This window comes from Syngnathus leptorhynchus, chromosome 14 (assembly GCF_054491065.1).
Source record: "Syngnathus leptorhynchus isolate UIUO chromosome 14, UIUO_Slep, whole genome shotgun sequence".
NCBI lineage: Eukaryota > Metazoa > Chordata > Actinopteri > Syngnathiformes > Syngnathidae > Syngnathus > Syngnathus leptorhynchus.
In genome coordinates this window covers 787610-801963 of record NC_141208.1, presented here as the reverse complement: position 1 = coordinate 801963, position 14354 = coordinate 787610, and the positions used below count along the sequence as shown (strand labels likewise).

General features: G+C 45.4%; 2 protein-coding genes across 6 annotated transcripts in view; one reads left to right on the top strand and one right to left on the bottom strand.

Moving 5' to 3' along the window:
* Positions 1-3113, top strand: part of st6galnac5a (ST6 (alpha-N-acetyl-neuraminyl-2,3-beta-galactosyl-1,3)-N-acetylgalactosaminide alpha-2,6-sialyltransferase 5a) — a 12112-nt gene extending 8999 nt beyond the window's left edge. For 2 of the 3 annotated variants that reach the window (XM_085930471.1, XM_085930469.1), the window contains exon 5: positions 55-3113. In XM_085930471.1, coding sequence (XP_085786597.1) covers positions 55-289 — 235 coding nt within the window. In that variant the 3' untranslated portion in view covers positions 290-3113. The remainder of the gene's footprint in view (positions 1-54) is intronic. The other variant, XM_085930470.1, reaches the window with a different exon arrangement.
* The window catches only part of pigk (phosphatidylinositol glycan anchor biosynthesis, class K), a 23352-nt gene extending 8998 nt beyond the window's left edge, over positions 1-14354 (bottom strand). For 2 of the 3 annotated variants that reach the window (XR_015068225.1, XM_085930463.1), the window contains exons 1-10: positions 14222-14354; positions 14030-14083; positions 13871-13962; positions 13489-13624; positions 13277-13388; positions 13073-13169; positions 12529-12646; positions 12316-12426; positions 11591-11763; positions 7854-7929 (exon numbers count right to left, since the gene is read on the bottom strand). Coding sequence is in view for 2 of the 3 variants with exons in the window: in XM_085930463.1 (XP_085786589.1) it covers positions 7854-7929; positions 11591-11763; positions 12316-12426; positions 12529-12646; positions 13073-13169; positions 13277-13388; positions 13489-13624; positions 13871-13962; positions 14030-14083; positions 14222-14290 (1038 nt within the window). In the remaining variant the exon portion in view is untranslated. Of the gene's footprint in view, positions 1-2069; positions 3943-7853; positions 7930-11590; positions 11764-12315; positions 12427-12528; positions 12647-13072; positions 13170-13276; positions 13389-13488; positions 13625-13870; positions 13963-14029; positions 14084-14221 lie in introns of those variants that run through there. The other variant, XM_085930462.1, reaches the window with a different exon arrangement.

Here is a 14354-nt window from a genome sequence, read left to right as displayed (position 1 = left end):
CTATTACAGACAGATCAGTGCTGGTGCCAGCGTGAACGGAATGTATTTCTCCAGCAGGGATCCGGAGCAGCCTTCCGTGCCCTACCACTACTACGAGCCGCGGGGCCCCGACGAGTGCGCCATGTACATATCGCACGAGCGCGGCCGACGGGGCAGTCACCACCGCTTCATCACGGAGAAGCGGGTCTTTGCCGACTGGGCGCGGACCTTTGACATCCACTTCTACCAGCCCGACTGGAGCCCCGCCCCTCTGCCGGCTAACCGCACTGCGGAGGGATGCCCAACGTGAGCGGATGGCAAAAAGGCCAGCTGACTTTGACGCCAGACCGGTTGATCCTGATTGACGCTTGTTGAGGAAAATATTTCAAGGCTTCTCGCCGTGACGGTGAAGTGATAACGAGGAGCGAACACGGTCGTCCGATGCTCGCTCGGGAGCAATGTCGATCATGCCGCGTACGTGTGTGTAGGGAGAACCGAAAGTGACTTCGGTATCAAGTGAAACTTGGATTTGGAGGAAGTCAAATTGAATGCGCATGTCCACATTCACAATTGCTACATTTTTCTACATTGACCAAAGCAAGCGATGCAAGTTGACAAAGCTGACATTTCCTTGGATCAATTTGATTCTGAATCTCATTGAAATCACAAGCGCCGCTAGCACCGTGGCAACAATTCAGAAATCCAAGAATCCACGGCCCCTACTGTACTTAATTGCCTACGGATGCCATCAAATGGTAGCCAGGGACTACGTTTGTCTGAATAAAGCTCAAGTCATTTCAGCACTATGTTCCACGTAACAACGTTTGTTCCTTGTCATTTCTTTTGACCCCAGCTGCCTACCAATGAGCACAGGCTGTCTCCAGCTAATAGTGTGATTGATGCTGCTACAAGTCACGCAAACGCCGCCGTGTCACGTCAGACAAGACTCGAGGACGATGAAGATGACTTTTTCTTGGACGTGACATGGCAATCGGCCAGTGAAGCGCGTGCGCTTTTATCCTGCCGCATATAGAAGCGAGCGGCCCTCCGCCGTGCTGGAGATGCTTTGATTCTCCAAGAATCAGGTGTCAGCCCGCCCGGGTAAAAACGGCAAATGGGTTTTCCAATGATACATGCTCATGTGGAGTCCCCATTGATTTGGGCCTCATCTTTGTGTGATTCACGACAGGAGTCGCCGTCTCAGATGTAGCGAGAGGAGTACTTTATACTCTTGTATAAAAAGCTCCAAAGGGGTTGGGTTCTTTTTTTGTCAATGTTCGTCCCGCTTTCAATCTCACCGAAATGAATGAAAAGGTTTCAACATAACCTCAAACTCGTGGCAAGTACCGTTTTGGTTACGATAGGAATGGACAAACCGGAAGGTCACAATCCGGAAAATAGTGTGCTCCCAAATATGTGGGGAAATAGAAGATTTAGGGCTTGATTTACAAAATAGGCCTAAACTTGTTAGCTCACGCATAAGGCAAGCACTTAAGCGCAACACTGGACATGTGTCTCTAATTCAGTATAGCCTTGTCAAAAATAATCCGTACCTACATTCTTTCTATCCGCAATTTCAGGTATGAATCTTTTCAAATCTACAATTCAATTTGATTTTAGTCTCTATCAATAAATTCAGTAAGATGATTTAGAACCACTAAATCCGTTTTTAAGATGGATATCATTTCAAGCACTTCATGCTTCAAGTGAATTTCTTTTTGCCAGTTCATTTTTCCACCCAACTTATTTTGAAAAGTCATCAGTAAAAGTCATTATTGGCATAAGAAAAAAAAAAAAAAAAAAAAAGAATCTGTTTTACAGGCAGGGAACGAGGAGGGAGATGTTTGCTCAAGTTGACCTTGTCTGCCAAAATCTAATCACCATTCCTGAGCGTCTCTCCCACTCGCAAAAAAAGAAGAAAAATCAATAAGATATTAAATTCTGCGGTGCGTTAGATAAACCGTAATTTGACAGGGTTTGCTGTTGACGTTTTCACAACAAGCTTCTTGGTGCAACTGTCAAAATGAAATCGGATTTACTTTGATGAGTTGGTGGATTAGCTTTGGGCAATCGATCAAGATTCACGCAAGTTTATTTTTCAAATATCTTTTATTATTAATGAAGAGCTTTCACAAAAGAGCAGACAAAAGTCAGTAGTCAAGTCTTTAGTGCATCGTAACACATGCTGTCCAATGAAAAGCACGTATTTTTTGTCTATTTATAACACATGTTGCTGTCCAATGAAAAGCACCTTTTTCTTTTTCTATTGATAACAAACAAGTAGCTTCAGAGGTGACTTTTTCCTATTCATAACAAGGTGCTACCACCAGATGTTTGGACTCATCAGGACGGATGTATCTCGAAATTCATGATACTCCAAATCTGTCAGCATATATGCTTGTTTGTGAAAAGCTGCTATTGCATCATTTCGTCCTTTCCTTGAAAAGCAAGTAGCCATTTTTTTTTTCATGCCAATATCACTGGATTTTCCTTGGACAGCAAGAATAAATCTCAGACTATCAAACTCTTTCCAAGCATTAAGACAGGCTTAGTAAATTGCCCACCCATGCCAATAATCTAGAATACATTTGGAAATGATTGACAGTACAAAGCAAATGTTCCCTGAAATGTTTCAGCTTCATTTCACATGGAAATCGTCCAAACCTTTAGGGCTTGCCTTTTGGTTTGGGCATGGAGCGGGCTGACGAGGTGTGTCGGAAAACTTCAGGGACTGGTACCGCAAACGTTTGGACCATCCAGCGAGGCTTCTCAAAGAGCTGCTCTCTCTCTTCAGCGTCACAGGTTTGAAATCTTTTGTGACACACACCTCGTGGCTCGCTTCACACTTCAAACCCTTTCAAACAAAAATCGTATCGTGTCTTATCACCTTGTAGGGAGCCACTCGCAGCAGGAAAAGAAGGATGGCCAAGTAATTAGGAGAGCTCAATGTTGTCGCTTACCAGCAGTTGGGAGACTAATTTGTTCTTTTGATTCAGCCATTCATCTCTAATCAGGGCGCCGGCTGGCATCTTGCCAAAATAAGGACGGAAAACATGTTGAGCTCAAGCAAAAAAAGGAAGGAAGCCGTGGGAATTGGATGGCAGGAAAGAATAAAAACAGACGGAAAAGGAAGGAAGCCATGCGCACGCTATTAATAATGCATAAGAAGAAAGGCACCGGGCGGCTGATGCAGCAGCTGTCTGCTTTCAGAGAGGGAGGGAGGGAGGGAGGGCAGGCGCCCCACCACAGCCAGCCCCGGCCCGGCCCGAGCGCTTCAAACATCAATCAGTCCTCCCGCCAATGAGGCTGTGATCTAGTGTCACGCCAGGAATGAAAGGGGGAAAGAGAAATGAAAAGAAAGCCCATTATATTTGGGATGGCTTAGCGGATGGCTGGCTGGCTGGCTGGTTGGATGGCCGGCCGGCCGACCCTTATCAGTCACTTATTGGCCGACTACAAACAGCCGTCGGTCAGAGAGCTGAACACGGTGAAAATGGTGAAAAGGAAAGTCGCCATTATGTAGGATTGTTATCCACCATCTCACGGTCAGCGGGAGGAATGCACGCTGACAGCGGAGACGCAACGTAGCCAACCCTCAGCGATCAGACGGGTTCCCCTCTCTGGCTGGCCCAGCAGTTTGGACACAAAAATATGCTGAGCAGAACATCCGAGATTCAATTCTTATTCAAGGACTGGCTGGAATTCCCATTTTGGTGGTGAAATCTCCAAATTTCCCAGACCATTCCAAAAGTCACACCAAACATCCAGTTGAAATAGAAAAAAAAAAAAAAAATCAATAAAACACAGACAAATGTCACCGTGGCCTCACAACATCATTGGTTGGTCTCAGAAGATGTGTTTGAGGTGCTTCATGCCGTACGTCTTGAAAAACACAAGCAGGATGAGGGTCCAGAGGCCAAGGATGAAGCCATCGGGGGGGTGCCAGTCTTTCTGTTTGGGCTTCTACAGGGGTGGTGATGGAAGGTGAGAAGGGGGATGGAGGAGCAGGACGACAAATGCGGTTTAGTAGCGTAATAGTGAGCATATTGAGCCTACCGCTGATTGCCATGTCATTCACAATGGCAGGCCGGACGGCATTGACGGTATACCTCCCTCGCCTCGTGTTTGTCCCGTTCAGTAGTGGCGCATCATCATTTTGCGTACCATTATACTTTCAAATTTCCTCTTCGTATTAAAACGCGCATCGCAAGGCGCACCATTTATATGCTAATGCGACAGCAATATTCCGCACCCCGATGAGTTAACCTCAAGAAATGGTGGTGGAGAGAGAAATAGAAAAAACTATACATACGCAGCGGGCAAGCACTTAAGGAGATTTTTGTTATTACTCTCCACAGAAGCTGACATTATGGGGTCTATTTTTAAGTCTTTGACTAACAGACGAGAACTGTCAAGCTTCCCTGAAGGAAGCCATTTTTAGCACCGATGACTGATTAGATTGCAGTGATGGTGACACATTTGGTCAGCAAGACATTGCCATCTGCCTCGGAAGCTTTTGGGGGGAAAATCGCAAATATTCATCATTCACAAGATGACAATAGAAAGGGAATCGTTCGCTTCCAGACATTACGGAAAAAATGGTCGTTTTCAGCTTACATATGCAATATAACAGCAAGTTACGTGACTATGCTGGCAAATGACCACGCTCATCAGTAAATCTCACCAACGTTGGACAGCAAATATCGTATATTTAATTGCTCAATTGATCAAAAAGAAATCAATGGAGCTTCTCTCCCTGCTCTGAATGTAAATGACTTCAAGTTTGTAAGGCTGCGTGAACAACGAGATTAGGGCACGGGTGAGCGGCGGCTTGGCACTTTGAAGGGAAAATAAATTTAAAAAAAAAAGTCATTTGCATTGCAGACCCACGGTGGGCGCAGAAGATGTAGGAGATACTAAATGAAATCAAGTGTTCCTCAAAGTTGGAAGCTGGACAGTATGGTGTATAAATCATGAGGGGCGAATCATTTGTATGCTAATACACAAAGATCTTGGAAGTCCAAATGAATATCTATGGATATAAATAATACTGGCCATACACCAAGACTTTGCTTTCGATATAGATTTCCTTCGTTTCACTTGCAAGTGAGCTGGCCCATAGCTATGATAACAATAATCTAGCGTCTGAGAACATGTCAGGCTAAGGAAACCCGACGGCGGGCGGGCGAGCGAGCGAGCGTGCGATGGTCGGGAGAGGCTGAAGTGTGAGCACATATGGGACACAGTCACATCATCAGAAGGAGACGGACATATGGCCAAATGAGCAAGTCCGGTGAAAATAACAAGACGCTCTGGACTTGTTTTTCCCGGCTTTTGTGGACTGCTGACTTCTCTTGTGCTTAGCATGTTGCTGTCGTGCTGGGCGCTGCTGTCATTGCTTATTCACTTGACTGTTTCTCTTTCAGGCTTTTGGGATGCAAGCGAGTGTCATTCTTCTCTCCGCTGTCACTTCTTCAGACTAATGTACATATTACAGGATATTTGATGAATGAAAGAAGGGCAAATCAAGGCGTGAAGGTAGGAGAGGAAGGAAGGGAGGAAGGAAGGCTGCCTGCCTGGCTGCCTGGCTGCCTGGCTGCTTGGTGACCTTCGCTGATTGAACCGTTCACTGAAGCGGCTTATTACGCCGCCTCTGTGTTGCATATTCAATTGGCCGGTGTAAATCAATTAATGGCAAAGCCATCAGATTGATTGGAGATAATTAAGATGAGATGCTGACAGCGGTCGGAAACACGAGCGCTCCCTCCCAAGGTCGAAGACGGCTGCAAATGATGTCAGCGGATTTTGACTGCACTCAAATGCCTTGCTCCCTCCCCACCAGTAATAATATCATGTCATGGTCATGTCTTATTTGGATTTCATTTTTTTGCGTACAGAGCAAGGGTCTTTTCACTCTCGCATGAGCGCAAATTCGCAACAATGTGTTACAAATTGTGTTACAATGTGCTATTCATCAAAAAAAAAAAACCCAACCTGAAATTGGTTGTTTTTTTGGGGATGGGAAGTTGACGACTTCATTTCCTGCTAGTACTGCACTCTCATTAAATCCGTTTCAGAAAGGTACTACCGTGTTTTGCTCCTTTACTGTACCTAACGAAGGCACATTGTAATTCTCATACAAAATGTGGCTGTTCTAAACTCCATCACAGGCACATTTCAAATGATCATGGAATAAATAAGAGCGAGCGACAGTGGCAAAGGATCCACGTCCACTTTGGAAGGAGTCTCCGCGAATTCATTTCCACCCACCGTGCACACTTGACACCCTCAATTCTTTGGAGGCGTTTTGTCAAGCCGGCGGAAGCGTAAATAACAATTTTGTAGCCGCTGAACAGCGTGCCAAATCATGAAAGAAGTGAGTGAGTGCTTTCTTTCCAGCAATGCTCCAATGGGAAGAGAGTGGAGTGACAGTGACAGTACATTAATCAATCGACTTTACACACACACATTTTTTTTTTTTTTAAAAAGCACACACACGCACGCATTCACTGTCAGTCACTCTGATGACTTCCCTATTTACAAGTCGGCGCATGCTCTGCCGGGCGCCGAGAAGACAATCAATGATTGGATTTGTGTTTGTCGCCACAGGCGGCAGACCCTCTTGGGCATATTGGAGACATGGAGTCGGTGCCAAAGCTGGCTCACATCTTACTTTGTCGCTCGAGTGCGTCTGAATTTTAAGTCCAAAGATGCATCGTTGGGGGATTCTGGCCAAATCTGAAGAAGGAGGTGGGCGGGCGGGCGGGCGGCGCTGTCAATAAGCTACGGGGGAGCTTGACCCTTAGTGCAGATGGCCGGCCGGATATGAGGACCTACAACTGTAAATAGGAGTGCCAGACTACAATCAACATCTGGGCCAGGGGGGCCCTGGCTGGGGTGATGGGTAATAAATCAGAGCTGTAAAATGCCAAACTAACTGGCAAATTTGACAGACTGAGGAAAAGTGGGACCTCCAACAAGATGCGCTATTTTTACACACATGAATGGAAACAAAACAGAAAGTATATTACTGAAAGACAGATGTGAAATTGGAGAATCATACGCAAGGCTCTGGAGTGACGTGAAGAATCTATTGAATTGCTAATCGCTGCCATTTACACACCATGTAGGATCATCAGACCTGTTTTACTACCCAGCCACCGAGTTCAAACGGCTTGGAAATCAGTGAGCCAACAATGGCGCCGCCGATGAGCCGCTGAGATGATGTTTGTCATTTCCTGCTGCCGCCTGCAGCTGTGGTCCTTAACCGGAATTGATCGGACCCGAGCGGTTTGGTGGGCCAGTCTCCGCCCAAAAAGACCCCGAGCAAGCCCTTGGGGATGCTCAGGTGAAACAAGAGCAATACTTTGAAGAAAAGGAACAGAACTTGTTGAGGAAGAAATTAGACAAGAGTAGAATTGCTAACCAGATTTACAGTAAATATTCATTGAATGTTTTGTTAGTTTAGTCCTTTGAACCGTGCTTCTGCGTACAAATGATGCATGTGCTGCGTGCATTTGTGTCTGTAATGCACATTAACACAGAAAAACAGGTTGGCTACTTGAATGCAAAGCATGGAAAAAAAAAAAGAAGAAGCTACAAACACATGGCCGTTGTGCCACATTTCACAGTTGCCACCGTAGCCATGGAAACGGCACAAAGCCATTTGCCGAGGGTTGTTCTGCACAACTTTCTATGCAACCTCCAAATGAAGCGTGGACGCGCTCAAATAGACACGAAGGTGAGCTCGGAATGATCCAGGTACCAATGTGTGTGTGTGTGTGTGTGTGTGTGTGTGTGTGTGTGTGTGTGTGTGTGTGTGTGTGTGTGTCGTATAGCGAGTCTGTGTGTGTGTGTGTGTGTGTGCGTCTTACCTGATGAATGATCTCGGACACCGGCAGCTGATCCACGTACGACTGCGACTCCTGTTGCAGCTCTCCACTTTCAGCACTAAAGCAGGGAAAAAAAAAACGTTAGTTTTTCGAATGGTAGGAGACCACCAATTGGTTTGAAACGGCAGACAATTTCCTAACTTTGGAGGTGTAACTGAAGCAGGACAAGTGAAAATAAGGCAATCATCAGACAGTAATATCCTGCCTTCGCTGGGTTCCGTGAAAAAGCCTGCTTCTGCCTTTTTCACGGAATCCAGCGAAGGCAGGATATTACTGTCTGATGAATGTCAACTCTTCAGTATTTCTGCGAGAATTTATGAAATGCACCGCAATGGACTAGACTAGACTATTGTGAACGCTAAGGTTAAATCTCCCGTTGTTTTCTTGCAGTTGCCCTTCAGAGGTAATTGCGATCAATTCCTTACAACAATACCAATGAAGTTTTGAAAAAGCAGGTTGATTGGATACGATTGGTTGACAACTTGAATGTGTAGATTGAAAAAAGAAAAAAAAAAAGAAAAAAAATCAAGACACTAAGCGAGCGAGCTCAAACGGCATCAGATAAGAGAATCCATTTCATCCGCACGCAGCACTAATTAGGTCAAGTGCAACGCAACGACATGTAGGAGCATGTCTGCGAGATGGGAGCGCATTTTCCAGCCATAGTTTGGTCTTTTCAATTGAGCAAGATTCAACTCAAAGGTTTTCCCAGACCAAAGCAAAAAGCGCTCTTCTCCTTCACTTAAAGCATCATTTTAGGTTTCCTCTATGTGCTCTTAATACACAACGTACTTGAGGAGGGCGTTGCACTTGAGAACAACCAAGAGCTGTCATCGGGAGGCTTTTATTACTTTTGGGAGTTGCAGAAGTCAATTATACTTCTTTTTGCTTTTCCCATTGTGGTGGCCAAGACTATCCATCCGTCCCCAACATTATTTGGAAAGTCAGCCGCAAGACACCGATACCCGCACGGACGTCTCCCTCGGTGCCACCAGCCCTGTTATTTTTGCCCTGTCCACTATTGTCGGCTGGCCGGCCGACATCTTTGTGCGTACGCGAAAAATAAGGATGACAAAGAAAGACAAAGCCTAATAAATGGCCTCGGCGAGACTATGAGGCAATTCAATTGAGAGCACTTTCCACTTTATTGCGTATATCTCTCAAACGGGCAGAGCCTCGCTGTCTGCGGCTGCCATCTTCAGGTCAAACTAATTCTCCGCTAAGAAACTTTGGCCGACGGGGTCACAAATCAAATAAATTGACCTGCGAATCACTTGGAAAATGAACTCGCCGGTCACCTCGTCGGGCCACCTTTCGGTCAACAGGAGATGACTAACGGCCCAAAATGTCATTACATTGTTAGGCCGTGCGTATAATGAAGAAGGAAGGGGCTGAACGCTCCATTAATATGTCCTCTCAATCAAGTGCAATTCACTTCATTGTTGCGGGGCAAAATGCCCACTTCCAGGAGGGAGGAGGAGTGAAAGAAAGCCAGTGGCCAAAAGTGGCCATTAATGCGGCGCAATGTTTAATAACAGCCTGTTGACTCCACTCGTTGTCCTCTACAGCTGACAAAATAGTCAAATAAAAAACATTTCATTGACTTAATTGAACTGACTAAAACAAAACAAAAAATAGATTCCCAAACAATAAATATTAGATAGTTTTTCCACAAAATGATATTGCAGCATTCGGTAACCCGAGCAAGATAGCTTCATGTCCTTTTAGCGATATGAGGACCGCACTGATATAATTTAATTGAACTGACTCTCCAATCGCAAATTATGGTGCTCCATGTGATAAATTATCCAGCTGCACGTATCATTTAATTGGCTTGGACTGACTCGCCCACTGGTTTGAATCACATAGCGAGCGCTCTGGTGCTCCCTTCAGGGGTGCGCCAAACAAATCCCGTGTTTAACTTTGCATTCCGTTTAATTGGCCAGACTGACTTTGCAACCCATCGGTTTAACTCAGAGATTCATAAAGTGAGGGGTGACCTCGAGGGGGGGGGGGGTTTGCAGGAGATAAAAGACCATTTAATTAGCCAGGATTGACAACCCCCACACACACACAACTACTGATTAAGATCAGGTAATCCCAAAATGTGGTGCACAAATGAAAATATTCATGTTGAAAAGCGTTTAATTAGCCAGGTTGTGTGTGCCTTGGATACACCATCTCTATGGCAACACACGGAGCTCCCTATTTCCATTATCTGGCTTCCCCAGGTATTGAAAGAGTTGACCTATTTCAGCATGTTTTTCTTGTCCCCAACATAAAAATAAAGATCTATTTCCCAAGGGAAGGTGGCATCATTAGCCGAGTGTGCGGCGTTGCCAACATGACTTTCATTATCACTTTAATATGTAAATGAGTTTCTCAGCAGCGATACGTCTAAAAATACTCCAACAACTCGCAGAGCTTAAAATAAAGGTGCACCGCATCTGATCGTGTGCTGGGCCGCAATTAAAAGCAGTCACTAAACTAATTTGCGTCTATTGTTTGTGTTTTTAATTCAAAGACTACAGAAGTCATTTAGTGATGAAATTAATGTGTGCGTCTTGACTAGCAAGCATTTGCATGAAAAGCAAATATCTGCCTATTCACGCGCTATCCTTATTTTTTTTGGGGTGTCTTGGTTTCAAAGCAGTTTTTGGGGAATTGCAACAGCGTGTTTCTGGTCTGCATTATTGATCTGCCAGCTACTAATCAATCATGGGAAGTTGTGAGTCGCCTTGGGAATCAAAAGAGCCAAAGACTATAAAAGAGGACAAGCAAGCACTTCTAATTACTAATTAGCCACACTAAACATTATGACTACAAGCTTTTAGTGCTCTATTGAGTCCAATATTTGTGTGGCTGAGAGAAGTTTTAATGTTTTTTTGTTTTTTTTTTAATGTATTTTTGTGTCGGCCAAAAAGCGCATTTGTGTAACGTCTAATATTGACAACAAAATCCAATGTGTCAAGAAAGGAGCGATTGTCGATAGAGTGATGCGATGAGATGCGTAAGCAGAGGAGTTACTGCATGGCTACTTCCTTCCTAGTTCAACAATGACGACCCCTTCTTTGTATTTTCTGGCAGTTTGCTGCCAGACGCAGGTCAGTCTTGGTACTGCGATTGACTTGATTGGTTGGTTTGGGGCGAAGCCTCACATGAGCCTCTGGCCTTGAGATTGAAGAGTCTCGACAAGCATCTAGTGGCTTATTGTGCAACTTTGTGGAAAGCTAGAAAGTGAATGCAGAGCTCTGTTTTTCTCATGAATCGAGAGCAGGCACCTCTGCCGCAGAATTTAGAGCGGATGCGACCCAGACAAAACAAGTGAAGAAGCGCAAATGGTAGAAATCCAACCGCCCTTCCATTAAAAGCCAATGATAACAGCCTCTCATTAAAGTTGAAACCCAGTTTGCACTCTTTTTAATGAAAAATCAAATGAGATCTAATGATAGTATCTATTCTTTGAAGTGCATATTGATTTGCAGGCACTTCATTCATTTGAAATGAATCTAGGCAACAAAATAAAAACAACCTTTGCTGAGGATAAGGATGGTCAGATGTGCTAGAGAACAGTAGCCAAGGTACCTTGGCGCTGCCCTTTTAATTAGCAACAGAGTTCAGATGGTCAGCAGTGTACGTATACTGAATAGAAGGCAAAAGGAGGGATCCATTTTCCCAGAGGAATTTGTCATAGAGACTAGAAAGTGTGCTTGGCTTACTTGTCTTCCATCAAAACGATGGGCTTGGTCAAGTTGATGGTTTCCCTGGAGAGCTCCACCTTGCGGACGTTACCAAAGAAATCGGTGATGAGGGCGCTTCCTGGGTCACGCAGGAACAGGTCGGTACGGTAGCCCGTAGTGGACACGCACTGGCTCTTGGGGCATATTTTGAACTGCGGGAAAAACAAAACTCGTTCGACACACTCTCCATCACAAGTTATTCAGCACTCTGTCATACTGTTATTCAGCTGTCAGCCACAACCCGCAATACATTGCTGCACGTCCCAAAACTACGTGGCATCCATCTCACCGGAACAAATGTAATGAAAGGTGACAAATGGAAGTTGGAGACTATTTCTTCAGGCCATTTGATATTTGCTGGAATTGGAGGGAGGGAGGGAGGGAGGGAGGGAGGGAGGGAGAAAAGCGGGCGCTGCCTAGTGTGCCAAGCTAGCACCACGAGTCAGCACAGCATGGAGCCAACATTCGTCCACACACATATCTATTGCGTTTCGTGTCCAGCCAGTGAATCATGTGAGCGAGTTGCACAGAGATTTGAACATGATAACTCATGAAGGCAACCCGTGTCACTCTTTGAAGAATGTCAATAGTATGAAACCAGTTTGTGCGTCGCGAATGCAGCTCTTTCATTTGGCCACCAGGGGGCAGTATAATTACATCTACTCTAAGTGACGGTGTGGGAGAAGGGAAATGAGCTAGCTCACCAGATCATTCATATTTGCTTTGCTGGTAGGGTGGATGTCTTCAAGGAACTCCAGCAAGTAGAAGGTGTAACGATCCGCCAGATGGACTCCGATGGATAAATCGGGTTGGTGCTGCGTTATAGGACAAATTTGCCACCGGTCAATCTTCGTACATTCACAATACAGCGGTGCGGTGCTGTGCGGTGTTGATTCATATGCTCGCGGGAAACCCACCGACAAGGAGTCCTCTCCAACTTGACTGCTGGCCAGAGCAATGATGTTCGGCGAGTAGAACTTCTCGTACATGGAGGCTCCCTGACAAGTATCGATGATGAAAAGCAGCTCGTTGTATCTGGCGACACACACAAGTCAAAAGAGAAGGTTTCATGCTCACACCCTGAAAGGCATCTTTCTTTGAACGGTTGCTGAGGCAACTAAGTCTGGCGCCTTATTTTCCCCTCTCCCTTCACAAATCACTTTCTGACATCATCTCTCCAGATGAGCCTGTCAAAGTCGACTCGAGCGTGAGGTCCCGCCATTATGTTGTGTTGATCTAAGTTTATAATGCAAAGAGGGATTAAATTATGAGTTCAGCCCAGTTTGTCCTTGGGAGCATTTCAATAGTCACATGTGGTCAACGTGTTCCTTGCCTAGCATTCAAGATAATACTACATTAAGTAGTGACAATTAGGGTTCCATTATGACAACATTGTACTACAATATTGCGTCAACAGATACTGATGATTCATTTCTTGCGCTGAGCCACGTCATCATTTACCTCCTTTTTTGCCACATCTGCTCAAAGGCATCCCCCAAATCCACATTGGTGATCTCTTCAAAGTCTTGGAACTTCAGGAAGCCATTGCCACCATGTCCTTTGGAAAACACACAAATACTCAACTCAACCAAAGAGTCACACTGCAGACGTTCCTTTTTCCACAGTGCAAGTTGGATCTCAGTTTTGAAATTCCAGCATAATGACCTGTCAGATAAATGAGAATGTTGCTTCGGTCATCAGACAGGAGACGCTTGGAGCGCGGCGTGCTGGGCGGAAGCCTCCCCGTCAGAACTCGCAGAAAATTCTCCACAGTCACCTGGAAAATGGAGCCAGCGACATTACACGGGCTCGCCATCAAAGTAAAGGCGATGATTGGGTGGGAAAGGTGGCTCCAACTCGGTTCTCGCCAAACGTACCTCGTAACCTCGGTAGTCCACCTCCACGTCGTCACCGTACACGTTCAGCTCCAAGCTCTTGTGGCTGAACACAGTAGCCGGTTTCGGGTTCCTGTGGTTGCAAGCCATGTCGTCTGCCAGCATCAGTACGATGTGACTGAGAGAACAAGCAAAAGGTCAAATCGACGAGAACGTGCCATTTCCATCGTCATCGTGTGCTCAAGTGTCGACGGAGGAAATATGAGAGAATTGGAACATGTCAAAAGCCAAACTATTGTTGCTCTAATCATTGCAAAAAATCGATACGTTTGATGAGCACTTGGTGAACGGCAACTGAAAATGACGTCATAGAGATGGCAGCCATCGACATGGGAAATCTTGTATTTAACAGTAAATTCCACACCTATCAGGGATGCCGAGACGCTTCACGCTCCGGTACACGGACAGGGTGTTGGCAACATGACGGTAGTTGAACCAGAATCTGGACGTACACGCCTGTTCAAAGCACACCTGGATTCAAAAAATTGGCCACAAAGCGACGCGTCATCTGTGTCAAACTGACCAGAACTGCCCAATTATTGGTATGGCCGCTGCTGAAGAACTGACCGGCGGACTCCTGGGAAAAAAAACCAAACAAATACACAGCTTTTAAAATGGTGTCGCTTCAAAGAAATCATCAGAGGATGACAGCACGGCAAGCTAACCGGTGAATTGCGTCGCCCAAAACAAGAAAGAATTGAACAAAGAAGCTTACCGCGACATTTATGCCGTTTGTTGAGGAAAAGGTGCTCAATAAGAATGCGAGAGTGAGAATTTTCATCATGTAGTAGTGGAGTGAAAGTGCCAAACCAGGAAGGCAAAGTGCTCGACACCCGGCGCGGTCGGAC